At 40.7% G+C, this 19,225-nt stretch overlaps 1 protein-coding gene across 6 annotated transcripts in view; it reads left to right on the top strand.

Moving 5' to 3' along the window:
• LOC111864961 (AT-rich interactive domain-containing protein 2) overlaps positions 1–19,225 on the top strand; it is a 58,679-nt gene that overhangs the window by 28,308 nt on the left and 11,146 nt on the right. For 3 of the 6 annotated variants that reach the window (XM_033751632.1, XM_033751633.1, XM_033751631.1), the window contains 4 exons: positions 506–790; positions 8,995–9,288; positions 11,880–14,452; positions 15,105–15,264. In XM_033751632.1, the coding sequence (XP_033607523.1) occupies positions 506–790; positions 8,995–9,288; positions 11,880–14,452; positions 15,105–15,264 (3,312 nt within the window). The remainder of the gene's footprint in view (positions 1–505; positions 791–8,994; positions 9,289–11,879; positions 14,453–15,104; positions 15,265–19,225) is intronic. The other 3 variants (XM_033751636.1, XM_033751635.1, XM_033751634.1) reach the window with 2 other exon arrangements.

Genomic DNA, 19,225 nt, shown 5'->3' with positions numbered 1-19,225 from the left:
ACATGCCCACTTTTCACATAGTTATCATATTTGAATACTTGTTGATCTGATGTGTAATTCACACATGACAGTTTCACACAAGAAGCAATGTTACTGAGTGTTTAATACAGTAGCAGGGGCTGGGTATCATGCTAAGCCAGCACATAATATATAAGCTCACTTCACAGTAGCTGTTAAGTGTTTTATGTGGATGAAGTTGAGGAGAAATTATAACACGTGATGACTCTTGGTTTGTTGAGTCATCTGTTGGTTGGCCTGTATGGACGCATAGAGGATCTGTCTCCCTCACCTGAGCAATTCAGTGGTTTTTGGGTAGCTCTTAGAAGGTCACACTGTATTAAGTAGTGGCTTATTGTACCAAAATGATGATGTTCTGAATACCAGCAAAATTTGTAGAAACCTGGTAAGATTTTACGGTAGAGTTGTTGAGTATGGTCAGTTTTTTCAGTCGTTTGGTCTAGTTTTGCTATTATTTGGTTGTGTCTGTCACTGTGCTACCGTGAAGGTGTTGGCTCATCCCCACTTGACCCAAGCCCTGTTGGGAAGCAGTGGGGCCTCCCCAAATCCTGCTACTGGTGGTAAGGCGTTGGCGGGATCCAATAAGGAAGTGGCAGGGGCTGGCCCCCCCACATCACTCATCAAGAGCCTACTGGCTACCAAGGTAAACGCTGCCGGCAGTGAGTGCATGATGTCCCAGTCTGCTACTGTAGCAGCGAGTAGCATGATGCCTGCCGCGTGCTGTACTACCACTACTACCACATCCACCAAGCAGCCGCCCCCAGCACCGCAGGTAAACATATCTCATGCCACTCACCCTCCTTCAGACATTGGGTTCTGTCAAAAACACTTAGAAAAGTAATTAAATGAAATAGATATTTATTTCAAAAGGATTTTTTGAGTTTTCGTGCTTATAAATCAGTAAAATTTCTTTTGGTACTTCTTCCATCTTACTTAGCTTCAGGTGGTCGGTATTGATAAGACATGGAAGAATTAATTCGCAGTGATTTTGGAATTGTTAGTTAATTTATTAGAATTACATAGTGGGATATCTTGGTATAGTGATGGGCAGTGGACTGAGTGACCAAAGAATTCGGGTTCAATTCCCAGCAGAGGCAAGAAATCTTACTCTTCTCCAAAGCTTGCAGACAGGCTCATATTTCCAACCAGCCTCCTATCCATTGGTTAGTGGGGAATGAATTAAGCATGGGGAAAACTTTTTTTTTTCTGTGGCATTACAGCCCCAATTTGGGCCTAGGCCTACCTCATGAAACTCTCCGTTTCACTTCAGTTTACTAGATCTTACACGTTTGGTAGGACTCCTTGGGCGAGTGATCAGCTCATTGCAAGGCCTCTACCTGTAGACAAACACAAAAAAACGCACACAAACATCCGTGCCCTGAGTGGGATTCGAACCCACGATCCCGGCTTCCAAGCGAGCGAAGACAGTGCATGCCTTAGACCGCTTGGCTACCATGACCGGCTGGGGAAAACTTTACCTTTCTTAAAACTTTTACTTTTGTTAGACTTAATTTGTGTTTAAAATTAGGAAGCTGGGAACACATGAATAGGTTTAGAGAAGTGGTGGGTGTTATGTTATCATTAAGTCAATAAAGTGGGATAGCGAGAAATTAATGTCAAATTTTGGTTAGTAAACCTTAACGAGAGACCACATAGGGGAGACAGGTGTAGGGTGGAGAATGCACTAAAATCGGTTTTTGAGAAATTGGATATGAGGGTCTGAACTGGAATCCTTTGGCTTGTGTATGAGTCCCATTGAAGGTTCTTGTGAACATGGTAATGAATCCTTGGTTTCCTGAAAAGTAAAGAATATTTGACCAGCTGAGTAACTATTAAATTGGAGTCAGAGTCACTGCCACGTGAACCTCAAATCTCATAACTGTTAAACTTTTTGAGGAAGATCTTGTGTCATGAAGCCAGTTATTATGTCTGTGACATGCCCAGTATTACAGCATTATATGAAATTTTCTTTACAAAGTATGTATTAAACTACATTAAATATGACATTTGTTATTAAAGAACAGTTGCATAATGTATCGTGTTATGATGGTTGTCTGAACCTGTAGCTCTTGCAAAAATGCAGTAACAAATAAGACCCTGCAATAGAAGAATCTTGGAATGTGCTACAGATTCTAAGAAATGAAGACCCTGGGCTCACCAGGTGTTCTTTGTACGGTGATGGGCGACATGCTCGTTGGTTGGTTTGTTTGTTTCTTTGTATGCATGCTCTTGAAGTAGTTTTGTGGTTACTTCTGAGTATTGTTTTTCATTAACCTAGTTTGAAAGTAGTTTCGGATTGTGATTATACTAAATATTTGGATGTTGTGTGTAGATGTGCATTGTATTATTGGTACACTATTCAGTTATGGTGATAATATGGAGGGAAGTTGGAGGTAAGATGTTTTGTTTCAGAAAATCTGCAAGTTATTACTACTACCATGATCATTTATGCACTTATGGACATTGATTGGTGATACTAATGTAAGGTGTGAAACTTACATGGCAAATGTGTTAGGATTTTCTCAGGTTGTCAGTTGCATCACAGTTGAGTTAACCAATGTTTCATAGATATACTCTGCTGCTATTATAAAGTTATATGTCAAATTTACCCCAAAAGATGGAATCAGAAACATTAGTTTTTAACTCACCTGTAGCCATGCTAATGCTTAGCATTCCTTGCTTTTCTGTTTGACTATTCAGTACCTTTTATTTGAAATATTAAATGATCGGTATGGCTTTGAATTTTCTATATCTGTTATAGACTATTCTAAATCAGCTTATTTCATTTTGGATTATTTAATTATTCTGTTTGAACTGTAATGGTTATATTATGTCAGGTGAGATTAGAAGATGATCTTGAATGGCGAACAGGAAAGGTTCTAGATAAGATTCTTCTTTACGATCTGGGAAGAATTATGAAAATAGTCATGAAGTAGTTAATACAGATCTCAAGATCTTGGATGTGTCACCATGTAATCTACTGGATAGGTGCTTCCATTTTGGAGGAATCTGCTGCCATCAAATTTGCTCTTCTACCATGAAGACTGAGGCAGTAGGTTCCTCCAAAATGTTAGTACCTCTTTACCATTGCATTCAAGAAGACTGGAAACTTTATACAGCCATGAGAACCTTCAGGCCCAGTACAAATCTCAGTGAGGAAACTGGGTATAATGACAGTTTTGTAGTCCTTTAACTGAATACTAGATAGTGCTGTAAATAAATGTCAGTTGCTTTCTTCTCCTTCCCTTGTTGTTGATGCAGCTTTTCTGAGTAATCTTCATGTGAATGATCATTGATAGACACAGAGTTGTTATCTGGGGTATGATGCCATGTAGTTTGGTAGATAGCTACCAAATTTCAGAGGAATCTGCTGCTTCCATCTCCACTGTACCCTGAACAGCATAATTAAATAACCGAAGAATGAATTAATAGTTGGTGTTGGATATCCTGTGATTTGCCTAGTCATTGTCAAGCTGCTGAGGAAATAAGGGAATTGAAGGGAATTAATTCGCTTAGTAGGGGGTGGAGTCCAACTTGGTCCACTCGGCACGGTGGCCACTGATTTGCCTATTGTAGCCTGCCCCGCGTGATTATGAAGCTGGAGAATTTGGTGGAATGAAGATTGGCAGGGGAAACCGAAGTACTTGGAGAAAACCTGCCCCAGCACCACTTTGTCCACCACAAATCCCACTTGACCAGACCCCGCGATCGAACCCGGGCCGCCACAGTGCGAAGCCAGTGACTAACAACTTGAGATATGGCGCGGCCAAATGAAGGGAAAGTGTTTAAATTGTGTTATATAAAATTCAAAAGTTCTGCAGACATTTTTAGGAAGTTGTGTGTACAGAATCCCTGAAATAGAGTAAGGAACCTGAAAAACATTTGTTAAGGCTACAGGATTCATCTTCGCAAGCATGGTATAATATTACTGCAACTGTTATTGCTGCCCTTTGATGAATGCTTGTTGTCCCTGAGGGTCAGCCCTTTATAGATATCAGTCTGAGAGTAGGGCACATAGCTCCATCAGAGGCAGCAGGGGACCTGCAAGCCCCTACCTGTTATTTGACAGTTCTTTAACATCAACAGTAAGAATAATCCAAAAAATCATTTGTGGTTTCAAATGAAACCACAGTATCCAGTTCTAAGAAGCTGTAGTATTGGCCAATCAATATGAGGACACAGACTGCTTGTGTTTCATTGTGGGCGGAAGTTTGGCAGGGTAACCCTTTCTAATCATGTGAAGTCACATGGCCTGCAGTGTTCTAATCGATTTATTCATTAAATATATTCTGCAGAAAACTACATTTACAAGACTTGTGTAATTTTTTGTTATCCCTTACCATGCAACTTTGAGGGATCCTACATTTGTACTCTGGCAGTTGGTCTGATATTTCTCCCACCTGAGAAGCACTAAGTTGGTGTAGCCTGTCATGACATGAAGTTCATACCAAGTTTTATGAAAATGCCATCAGTGTTTTCAAAAGTTATTAGGAAGACACACTTAGCCTTGATGCCTTAAATCTCTCTCTCCTCATTAATAAGGAAAGTGAACCAAGAAATAAACATTTAACCTTATTTCAGTAGATAATATGTTTCCAGAAATGCTTGTGTACTTGTATTCTTTTCACCAAGGAAGTCACTTCTCCTTCTGGAGTTCCTCCATGGTAAGTGCAATCCATCGAACCTTTCCAAGACTCCTTCACATCATACTGAGGCACAACACTGATTAAGGTTTGCTTGATAAAATAATTACATTGTTGTATGTGAGTCAATCCACTCCTCTCTTTGTCACAGTTCTATAATATTTCACTTCGCCATAGTCAGAAATCTTAGTTTATCTAGAATTTAGTGTAAGAATATGTCAGTGAAGTCCAAGAATGAAGTTGTTCCAAGGTAGTTAACAGGTTAATGCATTTAAAGTTGATTCAGATGCCTTTTTTATGTGTGACTGTCAAACCAAATATAAAAAATATACTTGAACTTAACCTAAATTTTACAAGCAAATGAACTTACACTAGGGTCCTCTTCCAGAAGAACAAAGAATCTGTTAAAATTGAACAGAGACCAACTAAGGTGGATGGTAGGACTATTTACAGGACATTGTCACCTAAAAGGACACCTTTTCAAACCAGGTTTAACAGACGACCCTGCTTGCAGAAGGTGCCTAGGAAAAGATGAATGAGCCACATAATCTGCATGATTGCAAAGCCATAGCTTATTTAAGATTTTNAGCAAAGTCCTACACTTCATTCAAAGTGTTAATCAAAAGGGGAAGCACAATAGATCATTAAGAGTCGCAGTGCAAGGGCCGGTTTATTGTGGCCTACCCCTTATGCATTCATTCATTCATAATCTAAATTTCGGTAGTAGCTTTGCCTCCACCACAGATCTATTGATTGAACTGTAATTTTGTTGAGAGAACGTTATTCATGATAATTGTGCCCTGCATGAATTGCTATTCAGAGAGCAGTGCATTTGTTAATCAGATTCCTTGTATGAAACTGTCATACTTCTAAGGGCAAATGAACATTACCATAATATGATATTGACTATCATGAGAATTGTATAATAAAAGATTGCATATGTCTTATCAGATTTTGTAAACCTATAATTTCCAAAGCTGAAAGAAGATAAACATTTCATTCCTTTGCTATTTGTCTATACATGTTATTCACACATAAGGCATTCTGAATCATGGCAATGGATGGGGTTTTGTGTGGTCAGATTTACATTCTGTCCAGCTTTATTCTAGAATAGGGACCTCCAGTACCCATTGGTTAGAAGGCCAGGGTTGTCCCTTAGGCGTTTTCATGTTGTTGAGGAGAGTCAAATTTTGAACACCCTTGTGGAAAAATCAGTAAATGAAGTTGTGGTGTAAGTTCTATGCTTTTTGTATTTACCAGAAGGAACCTGTCTGAAGTATCTGTTGGATAAAGGGGACTGCTCCAGAGCCATTCTGGATGTGGCTGGAACAAGAAGTATTTCAACTTAAATGTCACCAAGAAATCATTTATGTTGTTAGTTTTGAACCTGTCACCTCTGTCTCTGGAAAGACTCCCATCAATGTACTGGAGATAGAAAGATAGAAGACTGAGTGTCATAGAGCCAATTTAGATAAGGTTATGAACAAAATGGCACCCTATGCTTGTTTGGGGAAATCAGTCTTTTGTGCCTTAAGCCTGTTGCCTGTGTTCAGAGGTGGATGTGGAGAGACTCTTGTTGTATGGGCTGCTGGACTCACAATAGTATGTAATGCTATGAGAATCATATTAACCCGCAAGTGTTGCAGTGTTGTCTGCTGCGACATGTGTAGTGTACTATGTGCAGAATTAGAATTTTATTATAAGATAAGAGGACAGAATAAATTAAGTTTATCTGTTGTTGCATGGGAAGTAGGAAAGTGTGATAAAATGCATTGTTTAGGGCTTATATGGTAGAGTTTCTTCTTACAATGCAAACTTTCCAAGAATGAATAACAGAGCATAAGCATTTCTAAATGTTTCTGACAGTGCTGTGCAGCCATAAACATAACTGCTGTTTCAGACATAGTCCATTGTCTTGGCATTTTTCGAACACAACTTTTCAGAAACTGGATCTGTGTCCATTGTAAGATGTGGAGGGGTAAAGATTCTGTAAAATAGAGTCAATCTCTCTGCTTTGGCCCAGAGTATGAACCTTTCTTTCCTTATACTTGATGATCATGGAAATAGATCCAGTTTCTGAAACATGTTTAAAAAACCCAAGAGGATATGCATTGTCCAAAATACTAGTCACACATACAAATCACAACACTTCTTGCCATGAACAGAGTGACAGATAATTGTGTTTATTACCATTAATTAATACTTTATTCCCAGGATATTGTTACCAAGATTTGGATGGAGGAATTATATAACAGAATTGACATTCAGTAATAGCAGAAAGTGTTCACGTGGCTGTCACATTTATTTAAATTGTATTTATTCTGCTCTAAAAATCTGTCTGTGCTCCAGTGTTTTATATATCATTAACTCAAAGATCACTGTGAATTACTGGTTATGGTGATATAAGTGTAATACAGGATGAAAGAAGAACAGCATGGAAATTCCTGTCTCATTAGTAGCAGATTGTGGCAAGCTACTTTCCTGTATCTCCTTTCAATACTTTATAGTTTCAATTGACTGTTTTATGCAGTAGAAATTGCATCAAATATGTCAGTAAAACTCATTTTCTTATTTCCACATTGAAGGATACTAGTTATCATTTGTGATATGGTGAGAATTACATTATTACATATAGTAGTAAAATTACATTCACAGAGACATTATAAGCAGATTAAATGTGGGAAATCTTCGTTACAGTTCACTTCACAAACGTTTTACTTCCTGTGTGCTGGCTAAAAATTAATTGATAAATATGCAAAACTGTATTTTAATTGTGATTTTGGGTGTGGAACTTGGTCATGAAAATATAGATTGAGGAAATTTGGGAACAGGATGCTGAGGAATATACTTAGACTTAACAAGAGAGGAAGTAACACAAAGCAAGATAGTATTGCATAATGGAGAGCATCATGATTTGTATTCTTTGCAAAATATTGTTAGAATGAGGAGATGGGCAGGGTATGTGGCACATACAAAATACATAGGAAATGTATATAAAACTTTAGTTGGGAAACCTGAAAGAAAGAGATCACTTGGGAGACTTAGACATAGATTGGAAGATAATATTATTATGACTCAGAATGGAATAGGACTAGGGTGTGCACTGGATTCATGTGCCTCAGGATAGGGCCCAGTGACAGACTCTTGTGGAGAGGAATTTCTAGACCAGCTGAGTGAATATTAGCTACTCCAGAAGGACTCTGTTCAGTGGACTTAGTTATATAACTGTTGTGGTTTTGTAATGAATGGAAATTTCAGATGAATGGTTTACTGAATTGCATGGAATTGCAGTGGGGTACCTTCCTTGATCAGGAACATGTACAGCAAACTTAATTAGCTAGAGATTGCACACTATTTGCAATTAAGCATTTTCATCTGTCCTACATGATCATGTATTTGGTTGCTTTATTTAACTGCCCTCATTTATTTTATTTAGAAAAAAAAGAAAGAAGTGGAATTGGAAGTGTGTTTCCATCTAGGGTATGTTTAAAGGCTGTGTTCTGCCAAATGCTTTGGCTGGCCTGTTTTCTGTATGTTTTAGTGAAAAGTGCCAGATCCCACTAGTTTCTTTAAATTTTAATGCAGCGGTGTTATATCAGTAGCTCTGTCCTTTCAAAATATTATGTGATATTTTTGCTGTATGATGTTGTGCCCTTTATAATACATCTTACATGAACAGATATTTCCTTGTGTGGTACTGAATTCTGGTAATGGTTCTGTTACTTATAGGTGGAAGAAGTGCAACATTAATTTTGATTGTGTTGGCCATAAACTAATATGTTAATGCAGTATATTTATAAACTGAACTGCTGAGTTCTCTTTCTCTTTGTGTTTTACATACTGATAGTGAAATTCCTATTTCATATTCCTTAATTTAATATTTCCCCTATTTAATGTTATGTTCCATTGATCCCAAGTCAGTTCTTATTTTGCTGTGTACATGTTTAAATATCTCCAAAGAATTATTTTATTCCTCCACAAAAATCATCAGTCAGGATTTGAACAGAAGATAGCAAAAGAATAAAGTATGCTTTGGTCTTTATTACAGTAGCCATTTTTGTCTCTTGGTATAAATGCAGCTATCTTTAGGTATTTTTTTATGAACACTCTAACAGTTTCCCATTGAAATTATGACAGAATTTATGCTAGTGTATTAATAATATGTAAACCCATTGCTTATTCTAGTATCAGAAGATCTTTCTTTATCATCTATATTTTTTTAAATTAAATTTACAATTTTTAATGATTATGCCCTGTGCCTATTTAACTTTGAGAGCTAACACCACATTGCTAGAGTGTGGGAGGTTAATTTATGGTTTATTGTGGGCTGTAGGTCACACAGCGCCAACAGCAGCAACGACTATTGCAGCAACAGCAACTGCAATCTCACAAGATGGATTCATCCTCACCACCACCTTTACTTCCACCCTCTACATCAAACAGTGTTCAAGGCAAGGGTGTGGCAAGCATAACCTCCAAGATCAAATCCACAACTGCTGTAATAGCTACGACCACCGCTACAGCATTAAAGAGTCCTGATCCTCGTCAAAGAGCTTCACGCATCAATGGGGCCAGGACACCTCTTCAGGTGCAATCGCAAACTGCGCCATTGCAATCACAGACACAGGTGAGAGATCCACATAAAATATGTCTCATAATGTGAAAATCATTGGAAATTCTTGTTTCTTTCCAGACTCCCATATTTTAGTAATGTCACATTCCTTACCCATCAGAATAATAATAGGTACATAAAAACAAACTACTTGCACTTGTTGCCACTTTCCAGTCATATTATTATTATTATTATTATTATTATTGGAGGGGGTGGGTTTCCCCATGCACCGTGACTAATAGTCTATTGTACGTCCCCCTTTGATATTCTACCAGTCACCATACCCTACCGGTACTGGTGTGTGCTATAAGCCCCGTTCAGCCAACAAGGTCGGCCCTCGGTACCTCGATACTTCCCCCATCTACCAGAGGCATTGGAAACTACTTGGGCGGGAAACGTGCCTAATTTTGCTCAGAGGTCTCCTAGAGACATGAGGATCTCTTACGTACCATAAATCTACGACATGGGACCCACGGCTTAAAGTCCCTCCCGGAGGACTTGTTCCCTGAATTTTTCCGCCCTTAAAAATTCCACGACCTCCGCCGGGTTTGAACCCGCATACCTTGAGTCATGAGGTGGGAACGTTACCCCTAGACTACGGAGGCCACTTTCCAGTCATCTTAAGTAAGGGCAGTACACCACACAGTGTAAGATATCTGGAAAGCACCCACATGACACATGTGCATAAGGTGGCCACCAGCTGGCTGTGTATACACTGCTATGTAACCTACACATGCACATACATGAGCTAAATTTCTTAACAGATAATCATTTATGAAAAATGTTTCCTGAATTTGTTGCTGTTTTCCTTTTGTGTTTGAAACATTTTTATCCCAAGTAATGGTGCATGTATATGATCTGTATTGTGAGTTTATGGTCATGTTTTATAATTTCCATAAAGATAAAATTCCATAACCTAAACCTTTTTAATGCAGTGATGCACTGTAAGTTGAAGTTATGTGAATTGGATTCAACATACATGATCTCAGTTTGTACATACAAGATGATTCAAATATGACGGGGACTGATTTTTAAAAAAAAAAAAACATAATTCAAACACTTACTTGCACATGTCAGTCTTCAACGTACTCCCCTCCGGAGTCAGCACATTTTTTCCAACGTTCTGGAAGCGTCCTGATGCCCTTTTCAAAAAGGCTTGTGGTTGGAGGTGTATCCACTCCCGAACAGTCTGCATGACGGCGTCATCCACAAACTGCATGCCTTGCAAGTCTGATTTGAGCCTCCGAACAGGTAGAAATCACTTGGGACCAAATGGAGACTACTACGGCAGATGTGTCAGAAGGTTCCATTTCAGTTTTCGGAGGGTTTCCATTGTTTTGGCCGTATGGGGGCGTGCATGTCTTGAAGGAAGGCTGCCCACTTCCACGTGTCTTCCGCTTGGATCGGATCTTCTCCTTCACGTCTGTTGCAAGGAGGTCTGAGTAATAAGCTGCATTGACTGTTCTGGCATCTGTCAGAAAGTCTACATGGATAACCCCCTGTCATCACCTTTCCTGCCGAACGGCTCCTCCGTGCTCTCTTGGGTTTGAGAGCACTGGTATGCCACCACTCGCATGATGACTGCTGGGACTTGGGAATGAAGTAGTGCACCCACATTTCATCAGTGGTCACTATAGACTTCAAAAATGCATCACCTTCATCTTCAAACTGCTGTAGGAGATGACTGGCAGCTTGCATGCACACCATTTTGTTCACGTCCGTCGAAGTGCATGGTACCCACCATGCATTCACCTTGCAATAGTGCAGGTGGTATTTCATGATGTTTTCTACACTACCAACACTGATGGACAGCATTGCTCCAAGTTCCTTGATAGTGATGTACCTATTCTCATGAATAAGCGTGTCTGCACGATCTGTGTTTGGCTCAGTGACGGATGTTCACGGCCGACGATCATGCGGTTCATTCTCCACGCGCTCTCTGCCATCTCTGAAACACTTGCACCACTCAAACACACGGGTCCGTGAGAGACACTCTTCCCCATGTTGTTGGAGTCTGTGGTGAATTTCAGTGGACGGCACGTTTTCTCCGAGGAATTAGATCACAATGTGTTGTTCCACGCTCCGCAGTACCTTCTGTTCGCTCATCTCACTAGCAACTCCCAGACAGGACTGAACAGGTTCTAACCCTAACAGGAGGGAGGGTGGAGGTTGTGCCTTCACTCTCTCAAGGTCGCACAACTCCTGCGCAGTGCGGCTTGTTTACACACAAATCAGTCCTGGTCACATTTGAACCACCTTGTATGTATATCATCACCAAGTGAGCCAGGGTAGCACTGTCGGTATAGCGACTGCCTATGGGCTGGACGATGGAGAGGTCGGAGTTCAAGTCCCAGTAGGGTCAGCATTTTCTCTTCTCCATATCGTCCAAATAAGTTCTGGGGCCCACCCAGCCTCCTATCCAATGGGTACTGGGGGCTCTTTCCCTGGGGGTAAAGTTTCAGGGGTGTGCAGCTGACCACTTACCTCCAGCTAGTGCCAAGGTCAGGGAAATATGCCTTCATGGCGTAGTGCTTAATTAGTTAAGCACAAGGACAACTTTACCTTTTGCATCATTACAAAATGGCTGATGTTAATTTTCATTTCAGATGGAACCATTAAGGGATACAACTGGTGAGGGCAGCGGTAATGGCTCCTGCTCCATGGCTGCCAACACTACCACCACTACTACTACTACTCAGTGTGTGGCAACTCCAGGAGTTATAATTCAAGTACCAACTAGACTGATCGCAGAAAACCATGTTCCTTCTCCAGCCCTGGCAGTTGGAGGTGGAAATCTTGCCCTGAGGGGTCGCCGAGAGCCCCCACAGCCACCACCTCCTCCATTAGCTCCTCTCAGTAACTCCTGTCCGCCCTCCAGACTGGATGTTGAGGACTCTGACTCGACAGGTAACAATTCTCTTGCATCAAGCAGCAGGGATTGCAGCGGCACATTTGCAGGCAACATCTCGTCCACGGATGATGGCGAAAATTCTCTTACAAGTTTTGAAGGCCTCTTGCTTAATGGCATCCCTCATTCACTCGATATTGATGCTGCATCGAATGACAGTAGCTCAAAAGATTCAGCACGGAGCTCCCTGCAACAGCAAAATCCTAAACCTGCAGGAACCAAGAGTCTCATGTTGGCAGACCTATTAGAAAAGAAAGTAGACAAGAAGGAACCTCCAATACTGAATGGTGTCCTTGGAAAAGAACTTCGTATTGGTGAGAAGGGTTTGGAACTAGTGGAAAACCATCTCGAGAAAGTGTTGAAAGAAAGTTCCATCATGCAGGCAAAACCAGTTGATGTTAAGGAATCCTCAAAGAATGTAGGAGGTATTAGTGATATTTGTAGTGAATCCATTGGTGTTGTTAGGACAGTGGGACAGGTTTCTAATAATCTGACAAGTGTTTCCACTATTGAAAAAGGAAATACTGCATTTAAAACAGTAGGTATTGGTACAACTGATGAGCCCCTCATGGGCAACTCTGTTTTGACCTCCAGTGAACAAGTGAAGTATGGGGTAGTGACTCAACAGACACAGACTGTTCAAGCATTGAAACGGCCAGCCCCAGAGAATCTTGGACTGGAGGATGGGATTCTGGAAGCAAAGCAGCAACGTCTGTCCACAGAGTCTGCAATGAATGGGGCAGCCTCTCCTGGACTTATTATGGCAAGCATAGAACAGAACCCAGCACCCCTGTCTCCAGGTTCAACAGATAAATCCACGTCATCAAGTGCATCAGCTGATAACACTGAAGTTGTAAATGCATCGCCATCAGCAGCAAATCTGTATGCAGCACTGGCTGCCTCCGCATTGGAAGACGAGCCTGACCTTGAATTGCCACCACCTCCACCAACACAAGTTCTAGTACAGAGTGCCAGTGGCCTGCGGCAGGCTGTGTTTTTGGGTCAGGGCGTTGAGTCAGGCTCACAGCAACAGCTGATAGTGACGGCTGCACCAAGGCAGATCATCGTATCACAGGGACAGCTGCCACCACAAGGCCAGGTCCTGATCACAGCAGGAGGTCAGCTCACTCTGCAGCAGGGATCTAATGCAGCCACAGCCACCATCAAGACTCCTGCAGGTCATCAGGCAGTACCTGTTCTAGTACAGACAGGAGGTAGTGCAGCTCAGAGGGCCCAGATATCTGCAGTGACCCATTCGCAGGGAGCACAGCTGGTACAGACTGGTCAGGTGGTGCTCTCACAGTCTACTTCCGGCCAGTTCATCCTTTCTCAGGCCCCAGCACAAGGGCAAGTCCAGTTGGTCCAAACAGGTAGCAGCCAGGCAGGCCAGTATATCGTGTCTGCAAGCAGCAGTTCTGGTCAGACTCATTATGTGGTTGCACAGCCCCAGACAGCACTGGTACAAGGTCAGACACAGACGGTACTGGTGGCACAGACTCCGCAACAGCAGGGCACAGGCGCCAAAACCATCATCATCCTGCAGCCCCAGAGCTCTTCAGCTGCCACTCACCATCAGAAGGTGGTTGTCACACCACAGGGCCAACCCGTTGTTGTGACGCAGGTTCCACGGCCTATCCTGCAGAGCCCAGCAATCTCCAATCCCCCTCCTCCCTCCATCCCTCCTCCAGCACTTGTGCCGACTTCAAATGCCCCTCCTCCACCCCCACCAGCTCCTGTCTCTCCATCTCCTCAGCCTGTGAAGCATGTAAGTACTGCCACTGTGGCTACGTCAACCAATACAGTCCCTGTCCATATGCCTTCCCGTGTTGCCTCTACTGGCACGTCAACTAGTCTACCTCCATCTCAACCACAAACCAGGGCTATCACTCCAACAAACTCATTGACCACCACGCTGGCTCCAGTCTCTCCGTCATCAGTAACTGCCACAAAAACATCAGCCAAACCGCCTCCCATTCATCCCACAGCTGTGCCTGCAGTTCCAAGACCGCCACTATCTCCATCACCCACTGCTCTTAATTCACCAAGGGCCACCCTTGTTCAGCCACCTAAACAAACAAGAACTTTACTAAATACAAGGCCACAGTCATCAAGTACTCCTATAATTGAAACTATTTCAGATAAGTCCACAGTCCAGAGTGTACGAAGTACAAAGTCGCCGTGCCAGCCAGCCCCTTCACAGACAAGACTGACAACAGCAGGGTCCATTATGGATCAGGCAGTCTTCTTGTGTGAATGGAGAGGATGTATGCGGTGAGTATTTCTGTACTTTCTTGTTTTAGTTGACAAATTCCAAGTCTTGTCATTTGAAGATGAGCTTGTTGCGATGCTTTTTTGTAGTAAATTGTGCTAGGAGATTCTTCATTTGTTCTACATGGTAACATGTTAATTGCCTCCCAGCATCCCTTTCTGACAAGTGACCTTTGAACATATTTAGGAAACCGTTTATAACAAATTCCTGTGCAGGGCTCCCCACCATCCAACTCATTCCCTAAAATTTGTTAAAAGAACACATTATGAAAAACAATTGTACAAACTATATCTGTGTACATATGAACATTTATTGCATTGCAGACAAACATAACTATGTGTGAATTCACTTTGTTGGTTGCTCAGTTCTCATATGTCACTTAGTGATTATTTTACTCCTAATGGATTTAGTTCTTAGAGTTCTTAAGTATTGCTTAAATATCTTGCTAAATTCCTACTAGTTTACTCTAAAAACTTTAAGTTCTAATTAATAAAATGTTAAAACTGATCCTTTTGCATTATGTTGCATGTCTGCATAATCCCTTAAGTTATATGATTGTGATGAACCTGTGGTGTTCTCATTTCATTTTAAATAAAACCTTATAACATGTGGCAGTGTGTGTCTGAAATGCTGAACAGGAATTTATATGTTCAGGAGCTTCAAATCTGCAAATGAGGTCTACATGCATGCATGTGAAGCACACTGCCCATTGGGCAGTGAGGAAATCCAATGCCTGTGGGAACGCTGCGATGCCATGAAGCGAAAGCGCTTTTCCCTCATGACACATCTGTATGATCGACATTGCAATGCTGATGTAAGTGGCTCTTGAATCTGTTTTCACAATTGTTTATAATTTTGATAATATGCAAATTTTGTCTTAATGTTAGAAAATGATTACATGATTTTATCAAGGTTCAGTTGCTCTTTAGATGAGTGTTTTTACTTTCTGTTATTGAATTAAAAATAAGAATTATTATAATGTTTATTGTCACCTGTGACAGAAAGAACTTAAATTATGAACCAGAATTGAGAAAGAGCTTGGGGACACCGCTGAAACAATGACTATACCTGTGATAGGTCCCAGTAGGCCAAACGCTGGCCAGGATAACTAATAATACAAATTCCACTATCAATGTAACTATACTTTGACTTACATTCCACTACATGTTTCAGCCCTTACAGGGCCATCCTCAGGTTCTGTGATTTACACGTTTTCATTATTTAATTGTAAAGTATGTGTACATATTTACATACATAGGCTTAAAATGACTACTCTGTGTACATTTATATTCTAGCACCTTGAAGTTGATTTAAATACAAGATATATATGGAACTAAAAATTTAAGATTAAAAGTTGATTTTAAATTAATTCAGAAGTGCCGTATGCTGCATTCAGCTACGTGTCTGTTTCTGTAGTAGGCCATGCATCTTTTCATCTGATTCTACTGTTATTGGTTAAATTTGGTTTTATTAACTGTGTCTTAAGCACAGATTTGTCTTCTTTCTAATCTCCATGATGTTGATTATTACTGTTGTTGTGTTTAATTTATGTGGTTATGCTCTGTTGCTTAGTCTGTACTACTACTTGCAACAGGGTGCAAATATTAAAAATACTGGCCAGGTTGATGATGACAGTGATTTTCTATTATAATGGATGGGTTGTTTCTGAACAGAGATTTTAAAACCTTGTGAATCTACCAGCCTTTGTCCCTTTACCTTCACACCACCAGTTATTATATACTCAGAAGTGATATGTTGGTATTGTAGGTATGTGTTAGGTTATAATCTGTTAAAGAGACTGTAAAGCTGAAATAAACTAGCATTTGGGTACCTAATTCTTACCAGGAGTGGAAATGTATACATCCTTAACTTGTATAGAATTATCATTATTACCACTCTTACAGTCTGTTTTGTATTCCCTGCATTTTCATTTACTTGCTTTTCCTCAGTCATGCCTCTTATTCATTGTATAATATTTCAGTTAGATGGCCACTATCACTTTGTAAAGAGCCCTATTACATTACTACAAATTATATTAAAGATTTGGTTGAGTGTATTACACCACATAATGACAAAAATAAATGCTCAGCTGAAACCATCATCTGTGTTGTGTAGGTGCGACATGTTTCGGCCTTACAGGACCATCCTCAGGCAACACGCTGTTTGAGGAGTCCAGTGCATTATGCACGTTGTCAATAGTATTCTTAATATGCATCATTATTTTTGTGTTATGGGATGTCTGTTCTCCTTATCCCTGTACTGTGGACGCTTTCTGCGGTGTATAATACATGTTCATTATTATGATTCTGACCGTAATTCTTGGGCTATGCTATCTTGGTATGCCTAGATGTGTTTATGTACTTTTGTGACCCATCGAGCGTGCTGCTTCCCTTCGTTATGTGGTTCTCGTGTAGATATGTGTTCCCTGTACTGCTTTGGTGTGATTTTGCTTGCTAAAATATCTTTCTGGGTAGCATGTATATTTCTAACCCTCATAAAGCTCATGTATTGTCTGGAATATGGGATTGTATGCTTCTATGTGGTGTGTTTAAAAAGTATCGAACCTTTGGTCGGCAGAAATACATTTATTGATTTGGAGGTACAAAACCTTAATCCCCTTCAAAGTAGTCTCCTTGGTAATGCACACACTTCTCCCAGCACTTCCGCCATTGTTGGAAACATTTCTGGAACACGTCTTTTGGAATGGTGATCAGCCGGGCCTTCACATTCCACATGATACCTTCTCTTGATTCAAATCGGGTTCCTTTCAGTAGCATTTTCAGCTTGGGAAATAGCCAAAAGTCACACGGAGCCATGTGGGGGGAGTAGGGAGCCTGACGAACCACAGGGATGTTGTGTTTGGCGATGAAATTCTGAATCAGATGGGCAGAATGGGCGGGTGCGTTATCATGATGGAGTTGCCAAGTTTTGCTGCCCACAGATCTGGTCGTTTGCGCTGCGCAGCATCACGAAGGCAACAGAGGAGCTCCTGGTAGTATTCCTTTGTGATGGTTTGGCCTTGTGGTGCGTACTCATGATGCACAACCCCACGGGAGTCGAAGAAAACAACCAACATGACCTTGACATTGCTGCGGACCTGCCGTGCCTTTTTTTGGCCTCGGGGATGTTGGATGTTTCCACTGTGACGACTGCATCTTGGTTTCTGGGTCGTACCCATAAACCCATGACTCATCGCCTGTGATCACAGTGTTCAGAAAGTTGGGGTTACTGTTTGCATTGTCCAGCATGTCCTGTGCAATTTCCAGACGGCGTTGCTTCTGCTCCATTGTTAGCAGTTTCGGTACGAATTTCACGGACACTCCTCATGCCCAAATCCTCAGTCAAAATTGAATGTACCGATCCAATGCTTACCCCTATCTCATTCGCAAGTTCTCGGACTGTGATACGACAGTCCTCCATGACCAAAGTCCGCACTTGCTCAATGACATTCTCATTTTGGCTTGTTGAGGGTCTGCCTGAACGCAGTTTGCTGTCCACTGATGTGCGGCCATCTTTGAAGCGGTTGTACCACTCCTATATACATGAGTTGCTCATGGCATTGTCCCCAAAAGCCTGTTGAATCTTGCGAATGGTTTCCACTTGGGTATCGCCAAGCTTTTGGCAAAATTTGATGCAGTATCGCTGCTCATGTTGTTCCGTCATTTTACACTGTACTGGAATCCGACAAGCGCTCACTGCATGTCCTCACTAATAGGCCGACTGCCAGTGACTGACGCTTTCTGCGGGTGGGAAAAAATTCACGACTGCGCATGAATGTCCCCTCCACATCTCCACTAAAGGGAGCCTCCCGCGCTTCATTGGTTTACGCGGGAAAAAAGAAGGTTCGATACTTTTTGAACACACCACATATATGTGTATCATTCATGTGTAAGTTGCTCTTACTAATTTTGTAAATGTGATAGTTTTCTAAGGTGTTTAAGTGTCTTCCTTTCCTTCCTGCCCTTAGGACATCCATAGTATCTGTTACTGTTCCATAGACATGTCCCATATTTAATATATGATTTGAATATTCAGAATTACTGTTATTACTTCTGATGGCATGAATATGTTCTTTATATCTAATTTTAAACATTCTTCCTGTTTGACCAACATATTTTAAAGGGAAATCCAGGCATTTCATCTGATATATGCCTCCGTTGTTATTCATCTGTCTGAGTGATGTTTCAATATATTGTTAATTGTGTTTTATGTGCGAAATGCTACTCGATGTTGGGTGTTTTTAAAAATGCTTTGTTATTTGTTTTACTGCTTTTCTGCAATATGTAAAAATGACCCACTTTTTTTTGTGGTTGTGATTTTGTTTCACAAGTAGATTTGTATTATACTCATTTCTCTTTAGTATTTTTTGTATAGTGTTTTCCTGTTTGTTTCAATTTCTTTATTATTGGATATGTGTGTAACCGATTTAGTAGATATTTAATACCTGATGGTTTATGTTCATATGGGTGACATGAACTATTAAGTATTATAATATCAGTCTGTGTAGGTTTCCTGTATATTGAGCATTCCAATTTTTTGTGTTTGCGGTATATTGTAATATCTAAATAGTTGATTTCCTCATGTTGTTCTTTCTCGATAGTAAAGTTTGTGGATAGCTGTATATTTTTAAATTCATTAAGTGTTTGTTCAGTGTTTTGTTTTGGTCATATATTTATGTCATCTACATTTCTATAATACACAATTACTTCTTGTGTTTTTAGAATTATATATATGTATATGTTTATGTTCCATGTGCTGTATAAATGTTTCTGCTA

This window comes from Cryptotermes secundus, unplaced genomic scaffold (assembly GCF_002891405.2).
Source record: "Cryptotermes secundus unplaced genomic scaffold, Csec_1.0 scaffold209, whole genome shotgun sequence".
Taxonomy (NCBI): Eukaryota; Metazoa; Arthropoda; class Insecta; order Blattodea; family Kalotermitidae; genus Cryptotermes; species Cryptotermes secundus.
Note: the sequence above shows the minus strand (reverse complement) of the source record. Positions and strands in the feature narration are given on the sequence as shown.